This window comes from Corylus avellana, chromosome 3 (assembly GCF_965113065.1).
Source record: "Corylus avellana chromosome 3, dhCorAvel1.hap1.2, whole genome shotgun sequence".
Lineage (NCBI taxonomy): Eukaryota > Viridiplantae > Streptophyta > Magnoliopsida > Fagales > Betulaceae > Corylus > Corylus avellana.
In genome coordinates, this window is record NC_142492.1 from 6,783,550 (window position 1) to 6,797,262 (window position 13,713).

Below are 13,713 nucleotides of genomic sequence, written 5' to 3' on the forward strand. Positions count from 1 at the left end.
CCGTCCTTATTTAGTATCGCAAGACACAAAGAAGCTTGGGTGAAGGATAATTTTACTCGGAGGAATGGGGTTGTCGAGTGGAATGTCATTTTTGTACGGCCGGTCCAAGATTGGGAGATGGATTTGGTTTCTCATTTTTTTGATCGGTTGTATTCTTGCAAGGTTTTCATAGGCAGTGTAGATCGGATTTGCTGGTCTTCGTCCAAGAAGGGCAAGTTTGAGGTTAAGTCACTCTACAAGGCCTTGCCCAATTCTAATCAAGAGGACTTTCCTTGGAAGAGCGTCTGGCGTACTAAGGCACCTCAGCGAGTGGCATTTTTCGGGTGGACTGCGGCCCTAGGCAAAATTTTGACTCATGATACTCTGCGTAAGAGGAACATAGTGGTAGTAGAGTAGTGTTGTATGTGCAAGAAGACCGGAGAGTCAGTCGATCATCTTCTTCTCCACAGTGAGCTCGCAAGTGCTCTTTGGCACACGATTTTTAAGCAGTTTGGGTTGCATTGGGTCATGCCTTGCAGGGTGAGGGACTTGTTCGATAGCTGGTGGTCGGGAGGACGATCTTGAAGCGAGGTTGTGTGGAAGATGATCCCTTTGTGTCTTATGTGGTGTATATGGAATGCAAGAAATGCTAGATGTTTTGAAAATTCCACTAGGACTATAGAGGAACTGATTCATTTTTTTTTTCTTTATTCTTTATTCTTGGACGGCCGCTTGGCTAGCTCCATTAGTGATTAGTTTCTCTGATTTTCTTTTTCATTTCTCTCCCTCTTAGGCGCTCTCTGTTTATACTTCCCGTGTATGTGGGTTGCGCGCCCCTTTGTGCTTTTTATATCATTATTACTTATCAAAAAAAAAGTCTAGAAAGGCAGGATGAGGGACTCAAATAAGGTTGTTCCTTACTCCTTATTTGATAAAGAAGAGTTCCTCTTATTTGATGAATAAAAGAAATATTCCTTGATGTACTAATTGTTTATGAGTTCCTTAGAGAGATTTGTCTTATGTCCGTAGGTATTCTCCACCTACCCACTAGTGACAGTTTGGGAAACAGGTACCTTTTTGTTGATAGCCGTTCGAGCTTTTATGGCAGGGGTCATTTCAGCACCATAGCACCTGGTGCTCAAACATTGGCTCGGGCATTTTCTCAACCACTTTTCTCCCATTGATAAAACAACCACATTAAAGGTAATAAATAAGACTGGTGCAAAAGTTGACTGTATGTACAATATTTTCCTGAAAATATTGCTCACATCTCTTTAATGAGAAAATCAAGACTCAGACTTCATATATTTGTGACCATATCAGACAAGCAATGCACTGGAAGGTTTTAGATGGTATCGTTACTCCATATTGCAGAAATGATAACCAACTCAGCACATTTGGAAAAGTTCAATGCGAGGAAAAGTCACAGGTCAAGCAAAGAACTAGGAGAATTTAAAAATTAAACCACTTAAAATGGTACCGGTTATAGCATAAAGAGCACATAATGCCTGAAAGTCGAGCGAACGATCCTGTAGACAAAGAAGGTACTATATTAGAAGATATTACATTGTCATGATGTAATAACAATCAAAGATGCTCATAACAAAGAAAATGAATGCGATTTTAGATCATAATATGCATGGAAGTACAACACAGAGCTCCTACTATTGGCTCTTGCCCACAGTCTTGGACCACAATATGCTCATTTTTCAAACAAGACCATTATAATTCCTTGAGGAACACAAGTTTAGACTATATTTTTCTTAAAAGCCAGCATAAAATACAATGCTAAGCAGAAAAGAAAATAATTTTTACATGACATTAAACAGAAAACTGAGAGTAATAAAAAAAAAATATAATATTACATGCATAGAAATACCATGTGCCAAGAAAAAATAAACAAATGGTCTTTTCTTGGTTGGGGAATGGTGTTGAGACTTGAGAGGATGGCTATGGAATCACTACTGGAAGTTAATCATTGCAAAGAGTTGTAAAATAGGATATCAAATTTCCCAAGTTTTGGAATCTGAAGGGGGATCATGAAAGGTGCATTTCAATGTATACACAAATATTTCAATTATATCAACCACGTTGCAATTGGAACGGCATAGATAGTTTTCACTTGGTTCAAAAAAAAAAGCAAAGCCTTTGAATAGTTGGATTGGATTCATGTGAAAGTCATATGCGGGTTTCTTGAAATGAAACTAGGGCAGGTCAACTAGAGAACTAAGCAAACCCAACTACAATTGATTTGATTCATTTTATTCATCCAAGATTTTCATCAGAATCCTAGATTTGAGAGGGAAAGACTCACAAAGTTGATTCAATTCTAGTTTAGACCACTGTATAACCCCCTGACCCGATGTGTGACCACTTTATACATTATAATTCCAATGAATAAAATATACTGGTGTAACACCATAAAGCAATAAAATAGGCACTCCAACTTTCGAAAAGTGGAAAAAGACAAATTGAACTAAGCCATCCGAGTTGACCTGCCCTAGTTTAAACACACACACACACACAAAAAAAAGCATTCCTTTCCCTACTAATGAAGGTCAAAGCCCTCCATATACGACTACCCCCCTGCCTTTTTTTCCTCTTTCTTCCAAAACAGAGATCTGGTGGGATCCTTTTACTCCTGAATTCAGGTAAAAGTAAAAAAACTAACTATTCAACTAGAACTGGATAACACTGAGATTCAAGAAAGCAAACCTACTTGGTCAAACTTACAACACGGCAACACAGTACTAATTATGGCAACAAACATATTCTTCTCCTTTTGTTGAATTAGATCTCACATCAATGTAAATGTTTATCTTGAAATCAGGCACCAATAGAACAATATATTGTTGCTCTATGATAGCATTGAAAGCCCTGGTAGCAAAAGACTTATATATAGTCTAAGAAATTTTAACTATGAATACATTCTTATCCGGAACTTGTAACACCCCACTATGGTACAACCTATTCATCTTAGCGGATACAGAATATACGTCTTATCACTCTTAGTAAGATTTTAAAACTTTTTTCATCTCTATGATCAAGACACTACCATCACTTGCCCTCTTGCGTGTTACATATCCATTTCTGCTGTTTCCTCTATCATTTCCAACAGAAATACATAGCGTCTGAAAAGAGTTACTGCAAAATAGGAATAATAATATGATATAGCTCAAGACCACCTTATATAAGTAATGCACTTCAAACTTATAATCCACTGAGCTCAATAAAGAGATTTACACATACACACACACATGCATGCATATGGAATATCATGGATTCATAACTCAGTTTGGGACAGACCAGGTGATGTATGGGAACTGCAGACAACGTTCCAAATCTGCCATTAATGCGCCCAACTATTTCATGAACCTGGCTTGTAAGTTTTTGATCTGTGGAAATACAAAAGAGAATAAGTTGATACATCAAATTTAAAAAATAAAATAAAAAATAAGAAAGAAGAAGAAATAAAAAACTATAATTTGACAAGAGGCAAAAAGCTAAAGACGCACAAAGTCAAGCCCCATGACACTCTTAGGTATGAACTTAAGTACATTTCAAAAAAAAAAAAAAAAAGAGCAACCATTCTGGGTATAAAAAGCAATTAGACTTGCGCAAAATGAATGAGACAGAATAATATCAAAGGTATATATATCCTACTTTCAGACTGATCTCCTTTATGACTTCATGAAACTTTTATTATTAAACTAAATAGCAGCTTAAGCAAATTTGCCTCAGCCACCCTGAAAAATAAATTCTAGAGAGTAGCATATATTACACACAACCAACACAATTAAGAAGCAGCAGGAACAACACAAAACCGTGTAAAGGAGCATACACTCTGGAACATCTGTTCTTGTTGGCACGGCAATTTGCAGCAAGACTACTTTATCACGCCAAGTTGGGTTCTCTTCAAGGAATTTTTCAAATGCTAATATCTTTTGAGGAATCCCTTTGATCATATCTAGACGATCAACACCTAACATTATCTGTTATGTCACAACAATTATATTACGCAAATTAAATAGCTGAATATAAGGTAAAAGCACTATAAATGAAACATGGAAAGAACCACTTCTTTGAAAAACCGTAGCAATAAAGCATTCTCAAGTAAAATATTTTTTTTTATAAGTAATCGGCAAGTATCATTAAAAGTGTAAAGGCGCCCCTAAGCACACATGAAGTATACAAGAGGAAGCACCTAATTAGAAGGAGTAAAAAGAACAAGAAAATCACTATAACTAATTGTTAAAGGAGAAACACAAGCAGCTGTCAAAAAATACAAAATTTTGAAGAAAAATAACTCAACTAAAATATACCACCCTACGCATACAAGAACTCCACCTATGGAAACAACCACATCACTTACAAAATGAGAATAAACAACAAAACAGAAAGAGGAAAATGATTTTTTTGGCTTTTAAAAAAAATAAAATTCTTTTTGGCTTGATTGTTAATTGTTGTTTAAACAACATATATCTATCATATTTTTACACAGAAGATTTGATCTGGTATTAGAGCATGATGTCTATTATAACATATTCAGTTAGGAACATTGATCTGATTTCTGGGGTTTGTATTTCTCTATTCCTCCATGTCCATAACCCTCTTTCTTATTTATCTCTTTAAAATAACCATAACCTCTTTTATATCGTGGCACCAAGAATTTGAGGCAAATTCTTCCAACATGAAGGATGATAAGCGATTCTATTCCCAAATATGTTAAATCAATTAAATGAATCTGATCAAGAAATTGATACATGAATCATATGAAGGTATGATAGAGAACCACTAATGGTATCTCAAAATAATGTTTCAGACTACTAGTTTGATATATCAAATAGGGATCGATAAAGTGGGGAAAATCATCCCACCACAAAAACAAATATCAGTGAAGCTTAAGGGTAAAACAATTAAATATCAAATAGAGCACCCAAGTTACCATACAACTCCAAAGTCTAGAAATTTTTAAACTTAGGGGGCAAAAAGATAACCGAATAGAGAATATCTTAAATCTATCAATAAGAAAAATTACCTCAAAAGCCCTGCCTTCAGCAATCACCACATTTTATTTCTTTTAAAACTTCCAGAGAACATCTAAAAAATAAAGACTTTTCATCAACTCTCTGGAGTCAAAAGTTCTAGTATGCAAAGACATAAAACCTTTCCAAAACAGGGGAGAGATGGCCAAGAAACTAAAAGCCCGAACCACAGAACCAAAACACAAAGATAAGTGGACTATGATTAATCAACACCAACATCTGCTCTAGAGTCAGAAGCAGGAACTCAATGACCAAAACCAGCCCCAAATGAGTCACCCAATAGCCAAGTAAGTTATGTCCAACAGGATTGTCAACATGCTTTTGTGCGCACACACACAAGCAACTTTAAGAGAAGCAAAATTTCTGTATATCCTCTTGTAGAGGAAAGAGATACATCCACTGCTTGATATAAGTCAGTGCAGGAAGGACTTGACTTGAAGGAAATACTCTCAACCAGATTCCAGCATGTGAGAGATCCCTATCCAATGATTCCATAGCCACCATACCAAGTGGATGAGTGATAAAGGCATTTGTCATCCTTGCTTAATATGCTTGGGTTCCAGTCAGACTGCACTCATGTTCTAGTGTGCCCCATGGGATCAGTGGGAATGCCCTCTCAGGGTTCCATTCCTGGGGCTTCGGGCAGGGGGTGGCACTACTCCTCTCTTACCCTTTTTGCTTACCAGGGATTTAAAAAAATAAAAAGGGAGCTGATGGTTACATAAAGCCAACTAGACAATCTCTTCAACCCAAATCGCTTATTACAGGAACACACCACCAGAGGCTAATAATTGAGAGGATTAAACGAGAGACTAACTATTCTCCGACAAATGTCTAGTCTCACATAAAATTTTCAGAAAAAAAGTAGTGAAAAGGTTCAGAAAGGAACCTTCTGGCACCATAAATTTAACAAAATGGCTTGCTACAAGGCTAAATCCATATGGGATGACATTGTGGAAAACATTGAATGCAAATTGGCTAGTTGGAAAAGGATGTACCTTTCTAAGGGTGATACGTTTACCCTTATTAAGAGCATTCTTTCCAATCTTCCGACATATTTCTTGTCTCTATTTCTCATTCCTATTTCTATCGCTAATCGTATAGAGAAGCTTCAACGAGATTTTTTACGGGGTGGGATAGGCGATGAGTTCAAGTATCATTTGGTAAGCTGGTCTAAGCTTTGTTCTCCCATCTCTGAGGGTGGTCTAGGGATTCGGAATTTGAGAGTGTTCAATAAAGCTTTTCTAGGGAAGTGGTTGTGGCGTTATGCGAATGAGAGGGAGGCCTGGTGGAGAATTGTGATGGATGCAAAATTCGGTTCTAAGTGGGGTGGGTGGTGCTCTATCGAAACTTCAGGGCCGCATGACGTGGGGCTTTGGAAGAATATTAGGAAGGGATGGAGGTTATTTTTTAGTCATATCAAATTTGATCCAAGAGATGGTTCCAATATAAGATTCTGGGATGATGTGTGGTGTGGAGGTTCAAGTCTGAAGGTAGCTTTCCTAGGTTTATATAATATGGCTAGTGTGAAGGATGCGTCTATTGTTGCTAATATGGATTATTCGAGTGACTCCCTGTAATGGAATGTTAGCTTCATTTGCTTGGTACATGATTGGGAAGCGGATGTGTTGGCTTCTTTCTATACTTTGTTGTACTCTCATAATATGAGAAGGAATAGGGAGGATGTGATTTGGTAGGTTCCGTCGCGCAAATGGAAGTTTGATGTGAGTTCTTTTCTTTTTATAAGACCCTTACCTCCAATGAGAATCTCATTTTCCCTTGGAAGAGTATTTGGTGGACAAAAGCTCCTTCGAGAGTGGCTTTTTTCGTATGGACGACGGTGCTAGGGAAGGTCCTTACATTGTACAATCTCAGAAAGAGACAACTTATCGTGATCAATAGATGTTGCATGTGCAAATCGGATGGGGAGACAGTTGATCATCTCTTTCTCCACTGTGAGGTCGCCAGGGCACTATGGTATGCTACTTTTAGCCGTTTTGGATTGAATTGGGTTATGCTTAATAGAGTGGCGGATCTATTTGCCTGTTGGTGGATGGGAGGTCGTTCTCGGAGTGCTACGATGTGAAAGATGGTCCCTTTTTGCCTTTTGCGGTGTTTGTGGAGGGAGATAAATGCGAGATGTTTTGAGGATCTTGAGAAGTCTTTGGAGGAGCTTAAGTCTTTTTTTTTCTTCTCCCTGTTCACTTGGACAGCTGCTTATTTAGCTCCATTAGTGATTCACTTTCCCGATTTTCTTGTTTTGTTTACTTCTTCTTCTTGGGCGTTCTCTTGTATTCGTCTTGTATATTAGGGTTGCACCCCTCTGCGCTTTTTGGTATATACAACATTACTTATCAAAATAAATAAATTTAACAAATCTCCAACATTCTTTTGCCAATCACCATCATTAAGTTGAACTCCACACCCCAACCTTACTTATCATCAAAAAAAAAAAAAAAAAAAAAGTTTGATCTTCAGGAACAAACATAACCAACATGATACTTAAGAGAATAAGTCTAGTAAGAGGGAAGCTACTCTGGCTGAACCAAGACAATTTGAAGTGAGCTCAAGAGGTCAGGAGGGATGCAATAATGGAGTTAGCACAGTGGTTGTACAGACGAAGGCGGCAGAATTAGCCGATACTGTTAGGCTTTGTCTAGACAAGGTAGAAGAAAGTAGGGGTACACCAACAACGGTGATTAATGCTCAATAAAAGATGGCAAAAGCTACCAAAACACTTGGGTTTTGTTCAGACAAGGTCGAAGACAGTATGTGTGCTCCAATAAGGGTGGTTCATACAAACAAGGTCAGAGGAAGATGGTCGGGTTCGTACAGACAAGGTCAAAGGAAGCAAGGGTGACGGGAATGAGGGGGTAACAAGATGGGTGAGTGTGTATTTTCTTAAGGGGATTTCTTTAAATGTTGAATATTAGGATGGGTCAGGGATTAGCAAAGGCGAGTCAAGGTTGTGGGGGAATGGGTGTTTGAAAGTGGGGTTGTATTCAGGAAATTATTTAGGTTAGAAGGAAGACTCTGCTTACGTTGAGAACGTTAGGGTTGCAAAATAGTTTGTGTATCGGGTGTAGATGGTGGAAAAGGGGATAGAAGGATTTTGTTGAGTTGGTGTCTTGCAACTTCTCTAGCACCTCTGGAGAATGAGTTGGGGGAACAAAGAATAGAGGGCGGATCCTAAAGAAGGTGCAGGCATATGAGTTGAATGGAGATGAGTTGAATAAAGGTTTGTTTGCCTCGTGTGGGGATATGAATAATCCTTCTTTGGCAAAGGTGAATGTCCTTAGAAGGAAGTTAAGGAAAGTGAACCATTAATAGTTCATTCATTTACTGTAATTGAGGAACAGAGAGTGCCACCCTCAGTGTCTTCAGATTGAGCGGTTGAAAGGGTGAAAATTTTTTGTCATGTGATGGTTTTGAGGATCAAAGGATGGCGTTATTTTCAGTGATTGAAGTAGACATTAGAACATTGCAGTTAATGCTTCAAATTTAAGTTTTGAGCCAAGGAACAGAGGCAACCGTGAGTTAAAGAGATTGGTTTGTTTAGTTAATTATGACATGAAGGGAGGGCACTTTAATAGAGGGAAAGGAAAGGGGAGGGTTCTAATTGTTTCTTATGAAAACTGGGATAGTATCATGAAGTATATTTCTAGGGAGGTGATTCGTAGTTTATAGGGTTGCCAACATGAGGATTGGACATATTTGGGGCCAAGAGGGGCTTCAAATGGGATTTTGTTAATGTGGGATAGGCGGTGGTGGGGAAGATTGAGGATTGTGTGGGGCATTTATCATTAGCGTGTTCTTTTAGGAATGTTATTGATAATTTTGTTTGGGCATTTGTGGGGGTGTATGGCTCAAATGATGATGATAAAAGTAAATATCTTTGGGATGAATTGGTCAGCCTTAAGAGTTGGTGGGAATTGTTGTGGTGTATTGGGGTGATTTTTATGTTGTTCGTTTCCTGAGTGAGAGATCATGTGACTCCACACAGTCACCAGCTATGATGGGTTTTTCAAATTTTATTTTTGAGAAAGGCCTCATGGACATCTCTACTGTAGGTGGGAATTTTACTTGGTCTAATAATCGTGACTTGTAAACTTGCTCAAGAATTGATAGGTTTCTCCCAACTCCGAAATGGGAAGAACATTTTCTTGATGTCTCTCAAAGCAAACTTCCTTTTTTTGATAAGTAATGTCCTATCATCAATAAGGTACAAAGGGGCACAACCTAGTACACAGGGAGTATACAAGAGAACCCCTAAGATGAAGAAAAAGAACATAAAGTCAAAAAATCTGCCCCAGTCTTCTACAACTCTCAAAGGAGACTTCCTAGAATCATATGAAATAATTTTTCGTTGATGTTGGATTGTGGTGTGTCGGGTGGAGGTGGTAGGTATTTTAAGTTTGAAAATATGTTGATGAAATTAAAGGGCTTTGTGGAGCCGGTGAAAACATGGTAGATGTCCTACAGTTTTCAAGGATCACCTAGTTATATTGGCATGTAAGCTGAAGGCATTGAAAGCCAATTCTAAGAAATGGAATGAGGAGGTTTTTGGTAATGTAGGGAAGAAAAAGAAGGATGTTATGGGTGGTATTCGGGAGCTGGATTTTACTGCAGAGGGCCGAGAATTGAGGATGAAAGGATGAGGGAGGAAGATATGTCAAAGGAATTAGAAAGAACTATCCTTCTTGAAGAACTGAGTTGGAAGCAGAAAATCAAGGCCTTATGGTTGAAAGGGGGATAAAAGTACTAAAAATTTTCACTAGGTGGCAAATTCTCATCGATGAAATAACTCTGTGGATTCTTTAGCTTTCAACGAGTCCATGTCTTTTGACTTTACAAAAATAAGGAAGAATATAGTTCACAATATGTGGATTTGGGGAGAAATGGAGGGATTGAATAGTGCATCATATTATTACGGTGTGGTTTTCCATCCTTATTAATGGTTCACTGTCTGCATTCTTTAGTAGCTCTCGTGGATTGAGACAGGGGGATTCGTTATCACCACTATTGTTGTGTTGGTTATGGAAGTGTTGAGTAGGATGATGACTGCTACAGTGGACAGGGTCTGGATTTTCGTTGGGGTCGAGGAATAATGAATAGTTGTTAGTGTCTCATTTACTGTTTGTAGATGACACTTTGATTTTCTATACGGCAAATTCTGAACTAAAACATTTGCTATGTCTTTTCTTACGTTGTGAAGTTGTATCGAGATTGAAGATAAACTTCGAAAAATCAGAGATTGTTGTTGTTGGTGATGTGGGAGATGTAGAAGGGTTGGCATGTATTCTTGGGTTGTAGAGTATCTTCTTTGCCGGTGAAGTACTTGAGTTTGCCATTAGGTGCTTCTTACCAGGCAACATCTCTTTGGAATGGCATAATTAAAAAAAATGGAACGTTAGTTGGTTGGATGAAAAAAAAAAAAAAAAAAAAAAAAAAAAAGACTTTATTTAACTAAGGGAGGTAGATTGACCCTTATAAAGACTTAAAGAGTACTCTTTCCAATTTGTCTACTTATTATTCGTCTCTTTCCCTATTCCTGTGGATGTGGCCAATTGGATTGAGAAACTTCAAAAGGATTTTTTATGGGGTGGAATTGGGGATGAGTTCAAGTTCTATTTAGTTTGCACTCCAATGAAATCAGGTGGTTTGGGGATTAGAAACTTGATTCAATTTAATCAAGCTCCAATGGGAAAATGGTTATGACGCTATGCTACAAAGAAGGAAGCTTTGTGGAGTTTGATGATAGACACTAAATATGATAGTTTAAGTAGAGATTGGTGTTCTACGAAGGTAACATGGCCATTTGGACTAGGAGTGTGGAAATATATAAGGAGGGGGTGCGAAACGTTTTTAGAGGTGGGTGATGGGTCAAAGGTCAATTTTTGGCATGATGTGTGATGTGGGGATCAACCATGGAAGATATCTTATCCGGACTTGTTCAGTATTGCATGTAACAAGGATGCATGGATGGTGAATAATATGTAGTTCCATGATGAGAATATCCAATAGAATATAATTTTTACTAGACCCGTATAGGATTTGGAGGTGGATGTAGTCTTTTCTTTCTTTGAGATGTTGTATTCTCTCAGAGTAAGGCAAGGAGATGTGAATAAAATATGTTGGAGCCTTTCCAAAAGGCGCAAGTTTGAAGTAAAGTCATATTATCATGTGTTAACCTCACCTATTGGCACCCATTTTCCTTAGAAGAGTATTTAGAGAGTTATCGCTCATTTGAGAGTGGTGTTTTTTGTGTGGACAGCAACATTAAGGAAAATATTGACTTTGGATAACTTGAGGAAGTTGAATGTTATGGTGGTCAATTGGTGTTGTATGTGCTAGAAGAGTGGGGAGTCCATTGATCACCTTCTTCTTCATTGTGATGTAGCAAGAGATTTATGGAGCTCACTTTTCAATTTGTTTGGTGTTGATTGGGTTATGCCTAGAAGAGTGAGAGAGTTTTTGGTGAGTTAGGAAGTCGAGTGGGACGTGGTAACATTTTGGAAGTTTGGAGTTTGACTTGGTTGTGTATAATGTGGTGTATTTGGAGAGAGCGGAATGCACGGAGCCTTGAAGATATAGAGACTTTGGTTGTGGTGCTGAAAATAATTATTCAACGCTTTATAGACATGGATAGCAGCACATCAAACTTACTTTTTTCTAATTTTTTTTAAGTATTTTTTAAACAAGTTTTCATCTTTTGCTCCTGATTAGAGGGTTCTTTTGTATACTTCTTATGTACTAGAATTGCACCTCTCTGCGATTTTCTAATTCGATTGAATTACTTATGAGAGAGAGAGAGAGAGAGAGTTGAATCTCCATATTCACTAAACAATAAGGTTGAGGGTAAAATGTAAGGCCAAAAGAGGATTTTGTTGACTTTCTGACCCTCATAAAGACTCTTAAAAAAAACAAACACAAACTCCAATCTAATATAATATATAATAGGAGAATTTTAGACAGGAGTCTCTAAAATTTTAACAAGTGGCATCACATATGTCTGCCACATGTCTCTTTTAGGAGAGTTTTAAATAGGAACCTTTAAAATTTTGACAAGTGCCAATCTTGTGCATAACAGTTTCCACAATTCTACCCTGCCAAAGATCTTAAACGACAAAACATCGTTTCAGATTTAAATGAAACAGTGCAAGCATTCAAAACAAGTCTTATATCCCTTCCCAAAAAATCAAAAGAAAAAACGGTTGAAATAAATCATTCGAGACAAACCACTCGATATACAGTTTCATTATCATCTCTTCGTCATTGAAACCACCATTGACCCTCTCTCTCTGTGTGATTCTAAGGGCCTTAATTTCAGACAGGTAAGTCAATGTTTTTTATCATCATTATTTTATTATTTTATATTTCGTAAAAATTTAAATGCTACAAAGTCAATATATAGTTTGAGTGATTGCATAAACCCTAGATCTTTTAAGATTTGCTTCTGGGTCAAGATTTGCTCGAAGTTATCAGTAGACTTTTCTATTTTCAAGCGACATAAAAAGTCTCAGAAACAAATTATCATCAACTGATTTGGTTTCCTTTTGAAGTATGTTTTTTTTTTTTTTTTTTACTTTTAAGTAGTTGGTTGGATTGACTTTTTTTTTTTTTTTTTCCTTTTGTAAACACAGATGTTGTCGATTGATTTTTTTTTTTCCCCCTCTTTTTGTAAAGACAGATCAATGTTGTGAATTTCATTTTTATGTTTGGCTTTAAAATGGACAAGTTTGTGAAATTATAGTATGTACACTACATTAACTATTATTGTTATTATATATTTAAAAATTCTCACCAAGTATATTTAGCATATCTTGATTCTGTTGAAGCCCTTCTTTAGTGCTAACAAACCGTATCCAACATTTCAAATTTGAGATATCACTAATGAGAATCCAAACCGTATGCATACAGAATCGGAATAGTAAAACATTCTTTTGTGATCTTTTGTTCATTCTTAATAAAAACATTCTGCTTTATTTTTATTTTTTCAAATACATCTAAAATTTTGTGCCTACAAACACAAACTTCTATTTAACAGTGTCATTCTTTTGTTGTCATTCTTTTGTTCCAATTTGCATGCTTGAACGTTTACTATATATATATTTAATCCTTATCCACACTGCCTCATTTTTGCTTTTTACTATGACTATTTTATATCTATTCAAAATAATTTTCTAATTAAATAATTTCAAACAGATTTTCTTAAACTCAAATAATGAGCCTAAGGAAATATTTTAAAAATTATTTAATGCAAACAGAATATTTTCGCATGACTACAATTAATTCATTTATATTTTAATATAATGTGTTATTCTAGATCTATGTTATATTCTAATATAAACATACACATAATAATGAATATTTTTAACTATCTTTTAACCATCTCCATAGTGAATGGATGAATCCATCATTGAATTTGTGTAGAGTCTGCAAATCTAATGATTGATATATTAAATTTGTAGGATGAGATAAGAAAAAGATGGAAAAAATATGGTTGGAAGAAAAAAAACTTTATAATGCAAAAGTATGGTTGGAAGAAAAAAAGCTCTATTTGATTGGACTTCTTCCTATACCTTATGAATTTCATTGGTTATGTTTTTGTTTATGCTTTTGAGTAAAGAAGAAAGAGAAATGATATAATTCATTTATTTTTTAACCATGATTTAATGAAAGTTTTATT

The 13,713-nt window shown here is 36.5% G+C and overlaps 1 protein-coding gene across 2 annotated transcripts in view; it reads right to left on the reverse strand.

Moving 5' to 3' along the window:
- TPS1 (trehalose-6-phosphate synthase) overlaps window positions 1-13,713 on the reverse strand; it is a 52,541-nt gene that overhangs the window by 16,721 nt on the left and 22,107 nt on the right. For both annotated transcript variants that reach the window (XM_059585293.2, XM_059585292.2), the window contains exons 7-9: window positions 3,821-3,971; window positions 3,286-3,374; window positions 1,460-1,508 (exon numbers count right to left, since the gene is read on the reverse strand). In XM_059585293.2, the coding sequence (XP_059441276.2) occupies window positions 1,460-1,508; window positions 3,286-3,374; window positions 3,821-3,971 (289 nt within the window). The remainder of the gene's footprint in view (window positions 1-1,459; window positions 1,509-3,285; window positions 3,375-3,820; window positions 3,972-13,713) is intronic.